This window comes from Trachymyrmex septentrionalis, unplaced genomic scaffold (genome assembly GCF_001594115.1).
Source record: "Trachymyrmex septentrionalis isolate Tsep2-gDNA-1 unplaced genomic scaffold, Tsep1.0 scaffold119, whole genome shotgun sequence".
NCBI classification, from domain to species: domain Eukaryota; kingdom Metazoa; phylum Arthropoda; class Insecta; order Hymenoptera; family Formicidae; genus Trachymyrmex; species Trachymyrmex septentrionalis.
The window spans coordinates 200,377-213,411 of NW_017304320.1; the positions used below are offsets into that span (position 1 = coordinate 200,377).

General features: G+C 34.2%; 1 protein-coding gene across 3 annotated transcripts in view; it reads right to left on the reverse strand.

Annotated features, from left to right (window-relative positions):
- Positions 1 to 13,035, reverse strand: part of LOC108754582 (ral guanine nucleotide dissociation stimulator) — a 48,142-nt gene that overhangs the window by 11,906 nt on the left and 23,201 nt on the right. Inside the window, exon 2 of one of the 3 annotated variants that reach the window (XM_018497019.1) lies at positions 4,645 to 5,255. The exons of the other annotated variants lie outside the window; for them this stretch is intronic. Coding sequence (XP_018352521.1) covers positions 4,645 to 4,830 — 186 coding nt within the window. The 5' untranslated portion in view covers positions 4,831 to 5,255. The remainder of the gene's footprint in view (positions 1 to 4,644; positions 5,256 to 13,035) is intronic. 3 annotated transcript variants of the gene reach the window in all.

Genomic DNA, 13,035 nt, shown 5'->3' on the forward strand with positions numbered 1-13,035 from the left:
TGTGAGCAAAGTGGCTAAGGCTCAGCCTAAAGGGCTATAAAGCCATGTAAGAACAAGAAGAATTTCTTATAATTAGGGCGCTAAAATATTTTAAAATATCTTTTTAATTTATGAAACTAACTAAAATTATTTATTCGGATTTATGAACGTCATCATCGACGTATTAGAATTAAGTTCTATCTACTTATTAATTAGTTGGAATTGTTTTATAATTTTGAATTAGATTCTTTTAATCTTATTTATCAAAAATTGTATCTGATTAATTTTGATCCAAGTTAGATATCGTAACGAAAACTTCTCGCATTAATAATTAATAATAATACGTGTACATTAATAATTTTTTAATATTTTTTACTTAGCTTGTGTGTTTTATGACATGAATTTCTTTTTCAAAAATCAATTTGAGTAAATTTCTCGCAATTCAAGGATTATTTAATATATTTGATTTCAAAAATTCCAACGACACGCGGAAAAAAATATTTGATTGACTGTGATTCTAATGTGTTAAAATTCAAATATTTGATTGAACTGTAATTCTGGTGGAAGACAAATGATCCAGAATTCTGGCTAAGTTTACTAGATTTCTGATTAAATCTACCAGAATTCCAGTTGAAATAACTAATTCCCAATCTACCAGAATTCTAGTAAATTTAACCAGAAATCTAGTAAACTTGACTAGAAATTCTGGATCGTTCGCTTTCCACCGCAATTCCAGTTGATTCAACCAAATATTTTTCTCCGTGCAGAGTTGTCGATTTCACCTCGATGCACCGAGACCCAAGAAACGAGGATTCCAAGTCCACCCGCTCACGCCCCGGAACGACCAAGCAATTAGACGCTCGCAGAGGAGGAACCCGAGCGTGACTCGAGGTCCTCGTACCTGTATACTAGTCCTTGACAGCCGCTTCCCTCATGTCGATTCGCCATTGTTCCGCGGTAAACAGCACGAGTCGAGCCTCGATGCCTGTTCCTTACGCAAAGTATAAACCGAGGTATAAACGCAACGGAGTATCTCCCGATCGAGGTTGAATTGTAATTAAGGACATTTCCGGCAGTAAAACCCGTGGATATCGTATGATATCGTATGATGACGTTGATCACGTCACGCAGGATAATGTTTTCATCTTAAAACACGCACTCTCCGCGTGCTTATCTTATTTAATTTAATTTATTAAAGACGTGTATAAATCGCATATCATTCTTTTACTTCAAAAGTGACACAATTATATTTTTGATTTGGCAAAAAAAATTGACTAATCAAATAATATCGGTAAAAAAAAAAATATATATATATTCTTAATATGATCAAATGTCATTTTTGTCACTTTCCCTGCATCCTTAAAAATCACAAATCATATTCGTTTTCGATATCGGCACATTTATTGCCATTATATCTACAATTGAAATTTTTTATGGATATTAGCGGCTTGTTAAATTAACAAAATCTTTTTTCTCCGTGCACTTTTAATGATTAACAGAATAATATTTACTTACTATATTTTTTTAGCTATGTACGTCACTTTTGAAGTGGCATGAGGAAGCGATATATTTATTACTATATTGTGGAATACAGATAATTTTTAACGTTTTTTAAATAAAACTTAAATATACACATATTTGAAGACTTATGAGAAGAAATTTAACTACAAGCCAAAAGACAAAAATCTGAGAAGCTACTGAATTAAACAGCACTCATTTATAAGCGCTTTGAAAAAGTGTATAAAAAGTGATTTTTCAGGATGCTTTCCAAAGCGGATTGAATGTGTCTTTCAATTAGAATAAACGCCCGGATTCATAAGTACAGAAACGGTTTGGCGATGGCAAACACGATCGAACGACGGCGACGACTTCCTGGTGGTTTCCGAATTTCAATGTTAGCCGGATGTGAACGGACTAATGTATCGAGTGGTGTGTAAGTGGACTGAATATACTATATATCGGGCGGCCGTAGATACGCGATTCGCGCCGGTTCGGGGATCGATCGTCGCGGAACGAGTGCAAGATTCATGAGATCATGTCGATATAGTCGTACTAGTACAACCATACGGCACGACTATAAGTAAATTGACAATGGTAGTATCGTGAACTATTGTAAGTACACCGTCCACCGGATCTTTCTGGAACGTCGAGATTACTGCTCGCGCGCGAATGGTGAAGCCGAGGTTGGCGCGGCGTCGCGGAATCCCGTAAATGTCCCGCCGGGGTCAACGGTCCGCCTGCGGGGTCCCGAAATACATCCCTATTATTTCCCGTTGGATTTCTCGCGAAGTCCATGTCGGAGACTATCATGAAACTATCGCGAACGGGGAAACGTGACGAGCACGGACGCGCGCCGTCTTTGCATCACACCGGATCAATTTCCCACTTCTCATTTTAGAATTGCTATATCAACTGTACTAAGGAATCTTTGTCTCATTGGAAGGAATGACGAATGCACGCTTTTCTGCGAAAAATTCAGAATCAACATCTCTTTAAATATTTAAATGATATCTTTGACAAACGATGTGCGTATGAATATTATGTAATACATACTTCAGGCTAAAAGTTTAGGAATATTTTTTTCAAATTGACATTTTTCAGATTACTTATTCAAATATGAACGATGTGTCTTTTTATTGTTAAAGTAATCTGAAAAATGTCAATTTCGAAAAAAATATTCCTAAACTTTTAGCCTGAAGTATGTATTATATAATATTCATACGCACATCGTTTATCAAAGATATTATTTAAATATTTAAAAAGATGTCGATTCGTCATTCCTTCCAATGAGACAAAGATTCTTAGCATATCATTAATTCTTCAGATCCTACAATAACAATTGTTGGATTTAAAGGATTATTACTTAAAAAAAAAAACACATTGTTATGGATATTTGAATAAGCAATTCCAAAAATTCGATTTTTTTTCTAAGTATATCTGAACTTTTGGCCCGGAGTATAAATACAGTTATATGATGTTGTAATAAAGATATACAATAATATAATACATATATATAATGATAATTAACTAAATAAATTAATGAATTAAATAAAAATATAATATACAAATTATATACACATCCGGTTAATAATAGTAACGAAAAAAATTAACCAATATTTATTCCGATTCTAGCAGTCGTAAAAGACGACGTTTTCTTTTTGGCAAAAAGTGATTTTTGCGAGGAAAAACTTCCTCAGCCGGTTGAGGCTAATGTAATTTTTATTTTTACTCATCGAACTGCCAAGGGATCGCTTTTTTCCACTCAGGAGATGATACAGTTCCGATGACATTTTGACCCTGATTATTCAGTTAAACAGCTGACGTGTGTGCGGCACAGACATGAGGATCAATGCGCGCCTTAATCCGGGAATCAGTGTCACTCATTGCTCCCAAGGTTTGGTAGGTACGGGGATTGAGATAGTTACAATACTGCATCTGTTGCACACTTACAAATCCTATTTGGCATGCACTAGTCTAAACATCGACGATGAAAGATTTTGACGAAAAGATTTTCATTCACTTTTTTTTTTTCATGCATCTTACGGTCTAATTAAAAATATTCACTCATCACAAAAACGATATTTCTAGCAGGTCATGCAAACACATATTGGGTGTATCGTAAAGATAAGTCCATTCTCTGATCGAACTCCGAATTTATTATCGAAAAATATTTGACTAAATACCAAACTTTCCGAGCGATTCGCATCAAGTCTCGCGAAATGAACCTTAAAAATAAATATAAAAAAACATAAATATACAAAATCATTTTTTTCCCCATGTCGATAAAATCAGGATGAAAGAATCGATTAATGAATAACTAAGTTCATTACACGTTACATTGAGAATGAAGAATATAAAGATAAACACATTCTCTGATTGAACTCCAAATTTTTTATCAAGGAAAAGATTCACGATTAAACATCAAACTTTCTGCAATTTGTATTTTTGTCATCGGACCTCACCGAAAAAGTGTTAAACTAAAATTTTATTACTGGATGAATTTTAATTAAAAAAAATATATTCAGGTAAAAACTTGTACTTGATAAAAATGCATATATAAGTTTATTTTACCATTTTAAACTACTGCTTTCAAAATGTTATTTGTCTTCCTATTAAACTAACAAGATTATTTTTAACTAAATATACAGTTGCTGTAAATACAATATCTTTGTTTCCCACGTAGATAAGACTAATGTAAAAAGAATCGATTGATGAATAATTTATCATATGTTACATTGAGAACTCCACTTTCGGTGTTGAGGAATTCACGATTAAGCTAGCTTAACTCGAGTGTTTACCAACGTATTACCGGGAGCATTACGATACACCTCTCATGCGAGAAATACATATGTATAACACATGAACATACGTATGAACATACACCAAGCTTCGCTCAATGACAAAAGTGCTGGCAAATCGAATAGGAAACAAACCAAATAGGTGTAAACTCACGAATGAACGCGAGAGAATCGATCTTATCGCGCTGAATAATTAATCATTATCATAATCCCATAATCTCTTTGCATATCAACTAATCTCCATAGGACTCTCCCGCTTCAAACAAACATACGGCAAACAGTCGTCAACGAAAACGTAGCAGAACGAGCGAACGAAAGAAAGGGCAAAACAACAGGATGCCATCCGGTCATCCGTCTGTCTCTTTACCTGTTGCACGTACCACTGGGTGGAGCTCTGGCTCTTCCGGTGGCCACCGGGCTTGCAGGGGGCGCAGAGCAGCAGAGGGGTCAGTTTGTTCACCCCCTTAGCGGAGGAGACGGCGCCGGTCGCCGCCGGCGTGGGCGACGCTGTGGGGCTCAGCCCGTCATCCCCCCCCAACACCGGCCACAGCATCCACGTGTTTTAACCCGCTGACCCCCGTCTGACTTCGTCCTCGCCCCCACCTTTTTTCCTCGCTGCCACCCCCCCCCTCGGTGGTGCTCCCTCGGTCACCCCCTTCGTCGTGGAATTGCACGTCTCTCTCGTCCTCTCCTTCGCGTCCTCCTTGCTTGTCTTCTCTTCGCACCCCCCCCCCCTTGGTAGTCCACCCTCTTCTTCTCGGGGGTGCAATCTCTTCTTCCGGCCAAACTTCCTCCCGCGTTACGGCGCGAGCTGTCGCGACGCCCGTTGCCGGCGAACTGAGATCGTCGGCCGACGTCGCGTCACCACGCCTCGATGTCGATGACGACGTTGACGTTCACGCGCGATAGCCCGCTCGGGATGCAGGAGCGTATCATGGTAGCAGGCCGATACGGATTTCCGACGTTCGACAGCTGCGACTGAAGTTTGAGATTTCGATCGATTGCAACTTATTGTTTGCTCAGCTGCCTGAGAAGTTCGCGGAGTCACTTCGTCGTTATTTCGCGACGCTCGACGTTATTTACGAGCGCTGGGGATTAATAACGAGAGCTGGTATTCCGCGAGATCGTCGGGATCTTGGAACGCCTAAAGTTTATTCATTATCAGCTTTGCGTACATTTATTCTAAGTATACATAAATATCTAAATTCTCATTTTTTTCCTCATATTTTCAGAAATAAATCTGATTCTATTTACATTCATCCATCCTTCATAATTTGTATAAATTCATTTCGTAATATTGATTTTTATTCAACTGGCGAAAGAGATAAATGAGATTTTAATATAAATTATGTTTTAATAATATCTCATTAAAATTACATTAAAGAATTCGTATCATATTGTTTGAAGCTACGTAATATTAATCATGATACTTTTATAAAGATTATTTTTACAGTATGAATTCGAATTTTAATTTGATATCCCCTTTCGAGTTAATTTTAGCACGATTGTTTACCTTTCTATAAGCATTGTTCATTTTTTTTATTTAAATCCGGAGAAACAGATTTGTTTTGAAATATTTCATCCAATCGATTGAAGAATTGTTTTTATCCGGGACTATTTTAAAACTGGACACTTTTTTACGTAAATTGTTGCGTATACGTGCGTTTTCAGAAAATCTGAATTTATTTAAGTCACTCATCCTTCATATAAATTTAAATTTAGCTCCAAATATTGACAATTTCTATTCATTCCGGAGACAGAAACATTAACGAGATTTTCATGTAAATTTAGGTGTTAATTACATTCCATTAAAGTTACGTTAAAGAGATTTCAATTTTTTTTATCTTTTTTAAATATTACTGATAATATAATATATTTGGGGAGATTATACATTTCGGAGTAGCATAAATTTGAATTCTAATTTGAACATCCATTTCGCATTGATTCGCGCATCCATCATCGCAGCCCTGAGGCGAGTGCACAACAGTACGTTTACGCTTATCGAGAATCGATTGTTGTATCACACCTGTCTTACAACCTGACTAACTGCGAAGACAAACAAACGAACCCGATACACTCTATTTCAGGAAACTAACAAGAACGAGACGCCCCCGGACGCTTCAATAGCTTGACAAGTAATTAGCTCCGAAAGGTTGTAGGTCACGTGAGTGTATGTACCTACTTCCGGTACGCGTATCATGTTCATTGCGTGGGCTACGCAACCCCAGGGCACTATGTATATTTTGAGTAAAGGATGGGGTTGCGTAAGCCTGACTTTACTATCCCTTTCGCCTTTCGCAGCTAAAGGGCATATATGCAAAGTGCTAAAGGGCACAGCGCGTTAAATGTTATTTTACCAAAACGAAGGCAGACGTTCTCCTGCAAAGCAAGAAGCTATTATATCTGGTTTACCGCGTTTAATTTCCCTTTGTTCGATTTAATAATTAAAATGACAGCAAGATGAATAATAATGAAAGTGGTGATTCAATTATGCAACAAAAGTCCAGTTATGTTTTGATAGAGAGAATTAATTTAATTGTGACAGCAATTCTCTGTCTCAATTGTTTATACTTCAAATACAGTCTGTGCTATAAGTATACAGGAATCTCAATTTATTGCATTTTCTTGGAAAAAGTGGTAATACGAGCTAAAGGAAAACTAACAAAATATTAAAATTATTATTAAAATAAATATTAATTTTTTAATAAAACTTTTTAATTTATTTTTTAATCAAATGGCTTTATTTTAGGTTAGAAACTTCGTAGCGCTACTTCATTTGTAGCATATCTACATATTTTTTTAAAAATTTGGCAATTATATTATTCGATAAATTTTAGCTTTAAAAATCTATTTCTTAAATTGCGGCACAATAACATTTAATGGAGTTATGAACGATTTAAAAAAATTTTAACGCTCCTATTATTTAATCCGCAATCTCAGTAACACAAAATTTTAGAAACATTAAAAAAAAATGATTTTATAGGGAAAACTTTAAGTTTTTACATTAGAAAGTCGAAAATTGCGGTAAATTTTTTTGGGCATGTGGCAGGCCCATAAAGTGAGAAGAAAATTTCCCATTTTGTTCAACTCGTTACTTTCCTAGATATATAAAAATTATCAAATTCACAGAAACTCAAAAGGACATCATGACTTTTTGAAAGTAGAGATTTTAAGCCTTCAAAACCCTTTTTTGAAATTTAAATTTGTTCATTTTTAACAAAATTAGCTGCTTGAATTTTGAAATTCGTAGTGCTATGAACTTCTGTTCCAATCAAATAAAATAGAACGATTTTGTGGAAATGTATTGTACTTATAGTTAAAGTATTGTACTTCTCTCTCGTCAGATGGAACGATTTTTGACAAATTTTTCTGCATAATATCATCTTACAATTAGTATCAAAACATCAAAAGCATTTAAAATTTCATCACGTGAAAACATGACGCATCTTGTCGATTACCAATTTGTTATGTCATCGTTATGTTCAATTTTATTAATGGGCAGTAATTTTCATTTCGCCAATGAATTAATCACCATGATCGCGCGCGGGAATGATATTTCCTGGGAAGGGAACGCGAGAATTCCTGACTTAGCATTCCAGAACCAACGGAGGATTGCTGGAATAGAACACGAGATGAGAGAGAAAATATTTTTACTCCCGATTTTTATTCTCAGGAGAGAAGTATTCTTGGGGCGCGTTGTTTAGAATAATCCGGCCCGCACGGGGTAGAAAAAGCACGTTATTATGCATTAAGGAGTCATTTCAGAATTATGCTTCGAATCATCAGAAATATGCTTCTATGCAATCTTCTATCTTTAGAATATAATGTATCCAAAAATCTCTCTCTCTCTCTCTCTCTTGAAATATTCCTGACATATTTTTGCTCTCTTCGGAGAAAAAGATTCCAGAATACCTCCTCTAACCTGCTAAAGAATTCAGAGTCAGTTTTTTCAGAATGCTGTCTCACGAGTGCGACGTCAAAACGTCCGGGAAACGTCCTCGCGGAATGTTATTCCTTTGCATTCAGAGAAAAGGGTTTAGTATTTGTGGCCCTAATTACATGATGAACTAATTATGGTTGTTACGATTAAGAGTTGGGTTAACCCATTTTTCTCGTTATTACTGTTACAACCTTGGCAAAAAGTATAAAGCACTTTCACAAATTCACATAAACGTTCGATATCTAACGAAAAATAAATTGAAGGTTTTATTGAAAAATAAAATTTATTTTTGCAATAATTTTAATATCTTGTTAATTTTCTTTTGAATTTTATTATATCATCTTTTCTAAGAAAGTGCAACTAATTAAGAATACTTACAGCCAAGGCTGCTGTATAATATTGGTAATAATAACACTGTTTGATAGAAAAAAGTACTAGAACTAGTCATTTCTCGTAGGTTGTTTGATGTTGAATATGAACTCAGTTTCCAAATTGTCACATCACAATTTTGAGAAATTTAAAGTTGTAAAAGAAAGCTATTTTTACGTATTTTATTATATTATAATTACGAGGTGACGTGCTGGAGAAATTTCATTGCAATTAAAATTAAACTTGTTAAAATTTTCAAATTTATTTTTTAGTATCAACTATGTTTAATAAGATATTTAGGGTTAAATATGAAATTTATTGAGAAAAAGTGACATTTATGAAATAACTTTTAATTATTTTTAATTAAACATAAAGATTTTTTAGGTCGCTGTATTCAAATCCGATGTCAAATTGATAAATTCAAAATCATGAAAGACACTTCTACATTTTATAATAATCCGGATATTTTTCAAGTTTAACATCCGCTATATTAAATTTATTATTTTGTTATAATTTGGAAATTGGATTTATATATTCAACGATCTAAAACCTTTTAAGTTTAAATACATATAGTCGAAAGATATTTGTTAAATCATCGATGACTTAATTCACAGTTTTTCTGATTTATTATTTAATCTCTTTTTTTATACTTATTATCTTTTATTTAACTATGAATATTCTATTAACTGTAGCCGACACTAAAAAATCCGTTTGAAAGCTGAAAGTCGTAATATACTTCATTTTGATTGCAATAAAACTTCTCCAGTACGTCATACATCGCCATTATAATGTGACAAAATTTATCCTCTCTTTCGCATCGAACTACAAATTTCTCAAAATTGTGACGTGATGCAATAATTTAATAAACGCATTTATATATTCAGCATCCAAAAAACTATTTAAAAACTAACTAATCTTGTTTCAGTGTTTGAAAAAGTCATTTTATCGCACAGTATAATTACATTTACAATTCTATAAAAGAAAAAATATAGTTGACACCAAAAATAAAACTATAAAATATAGTTAAATAATTACAATTTTTACATTTATATTTTTTCTCTCAATGCGCCAAACGAGACGGATTCCCGATTCTCGGTCATGATTGCCAGGAATATAAAAGAGAATCGACGAAAAGAGGATACACACGTCGTCGAGTGACAATTCGGACGAGCTCGTTCCCTGCGAACAAGCTCGATCGTTGAAATTCGATTATCACTCGCGATTGGATTTCGTTAGCTGGGCGAATGTAACGAACGTCACGATACGATGGCCCTACGACGCATTCAGTAGAATATTACGCGGAATGATAAAAGTGTCGATGCCCGTCGACGCCTCGCTCGAATGATAAAACGAACGCCCCGTCGCGGCATGACACGAGAGACCAACGGGCGTATGTATCGCAATCTCAACCCTTTTGGAAACGTGAATCGAGTGCGCGCGAGAGTGATTAATTTTCTCGCGTTTAATTAAAAGCAAACTCTTTCAAATTCGTGATTTTCAAGTGATCGATATTACTTGTCAATATTACTTTTTCAAATATAATTTTCTTAACACGTTCTCTGAGCAAATTTTATCTCGTGGTTAATTCCTAAATTAAGAACAAATTCTTACAAATTGTATATACATTTTATCATTATTTTTTTTGTACGCCAAAAGAATGATTTTACTGAAGTATCTAAAAATTTAACTAAGGTCTGCAAATAATTTTGCTGGAACCATCAAAATAATTATGTAGGAAACGAGAGATAAACAATGCTACTAAAAGTTCTGTGGCACTCTAGAAATCAATTTTAATGTTCTAGATAATTATTTTGATTACTCAACGAAATTATTTTCAGATCTTGTATTGAGGTAAATTTTTAGATGCTTCAGCAAAACCGTTCTTTCTGTATAAAAAATAACTGCGCGATATTATTTTCTTGAACCATATTTTTTTATCACGTCTGCTTTTATATGAAATTTTATGCCGTATTTAATTCCTCAATTAAAAACTCAATTAAGAGCAAACTTTTCAAATTGCCTCGCGTCCTTTAATAATTGCTTTTAGGTGAAAAATGAAAATCGAGTCTTTCTTTTTGACCCCGTTGATTTCTTTAAATTAATTAACTGCATGAAATTTTTTCAAGTTTTATTAAAATTTATTACTAAAAAATGCGCTTAGAAGTTTCACTACATCACGTTGCAAACGATCGAAATTATTTTCTACATTCAAATTATTCAAGACGGTGATGCAAATAATTCTGAGGAAGTTTCTCAACTCTGTACGACTTTCCCTTCTTCGTTAATTGACGTAATAGGCAAATGAAGATCTTTAAAGAATGAGCCATGAAATTAGCTCAGGAAAGTTGGCTTTTCAGTAAATCGATTTCTGAATTTTTTTTTACCAACGTGAAAAATATTGTATTTTTCTCTTCACAATGGACAGATCCTGACGTACGTCACGAGATCATGGAGCCAATCTATCTGGTATTATCTGGGATCTCGCGTCTCTCGATGTGACACACTCCCGGGAGGAGATATAATCAGAATGCATTATGCAACACAGGTATTGTCCATAAAGGGAGGCAGCGGCTCGTTCGGCGGGAGGTAGCAGGAAGTGCTTAACCCACGTTTAAGCACCTCTCGCATCTCTCGCTCCCGTGTCATTTAGCGGCTTTAATGGCACTCATGCAAAACCCTTCATCCGCAATGGAGGATCCTAATTGCTCCGGTTTCCATGCGCGCTTTCTGTGCCACAGACTCGCCATCTATAATAATTACGCCCGTCCCTTTGTGCGTGCATAGTGCATGGACCACAGAATTACTCTCCGGTGCTATGAGCTATCGATTTTCGGCGAAAGCGCTGTGGGAATATTTTGTGAATGTTAGTAAACATCTTTCTACCGTAAACTGCGAATATTTACTCTTGCGAGGATTAATTCGATGAAATTAACGATAGTGGTAAAAGACGCGTCTACTGGATGTTATTATATGAAAAAATGGCAAATATGCGTTGAGAGAAAAAAATTGTTGCAATTATCGTAATTTGAGGTCACTTTTGGGGAAACTATATATTTATATAAAATTTGAATAAACTACTTATGTAACTATATGTTTATAATAGTTTTAACTATGCAAATATAGCCAATTGTACTACAATAATTTAGCCACACACTGCTTAGAAATCTTTAATTCTTCCTAACATATTTTTTATTTTTAAGTTATTATTAAATAATAAGCAAAGTTAAAAAAATAATTATATTCACTATGTTCACAATTGCACTTACTAAATAAAAATGTTTATTTTATTTTTTTTTATCTTGATATTTTATTATTTTAATATTTGAAATTATCATAACTTATAATACAATTTTTTCATGTTTGAGAGAACTACACATATAAGATTACTATTACTAGCAGTAATAACCATAATTTTGTATATGCAATTATAGTCGTGAAATATCAGACACTTTTCTGTCTGTAATTTCGTTTTGAATAATTATTAGACAGCTGTATAATTGATGCTATACAGAAAATACGAGATTATATTAAAAGCGTTAGCGACAGTAGTCTAATTGAAAACAATCTTGCTAATGACAGTATTAATTAAACAAATACGCCATATGCTCTTATTTTAATAAAATGTCACTAAATTCGTATCTATTTATTTGTCATTTATTTCATTAATATTGTTATTAATTAAACAAGATAATTTTTATTAGACTGCTGTTGGCTAATGCTGCCTCTAAATTCTTTGGAGTAGAATCTTACTTTGAAAAGTGAAAATTGAGCCCTCTTGAAAAAGACCGGCTCAGTTTTCAATCTTTAAGAGTAGAATTCGACGTGATTCAGAGATTCACTCTACAAGTTTTGGAGAGAATACAGCATCATTTTTTCGTGTACAATTTCTTTATTTGAATAAATATTGTTTGAGAAGTGTTGACTTTTAAGAATAAGAAAATTAATGGTAATGCAAATCGCATCTCTGTCTCAGTCAAAACCGAAGGGAATAACAGTGTCAGCGAATCATGGGAAACAAATATCTAACTAATAGATTACTCGGTTAGTCATACGTTACGTTGATACGCGAAACGCTTGCACACGAACGTGTACGCACGTACACGCATAATATGTATGCTCGCACGGCTCAACAATAACTGGTTAGAGTCTTTCAAGGTGCTTCTACATTCAGGCCAAATGGATAGAAATATTTCTGTCGTGTAATTTTCCACCTCGATGCCATGCAACTTTATTTAGCACCGAAGAATTCGGTATAAAAATTGTATGAAATCTTTAGAAAAATAAAAAATTTACAAAATACAGCGAAAAATATTAAACATCTTATTTATTATTGATTAAAGTTTTGAGACTTAAACAAATGGATTTATAGTATTTACTGTAAATAATCCTTTGTTTCACGAATTAAACTGATGTATAACGCTGGTAACAATGTAAGTAAAAGAATTCCAG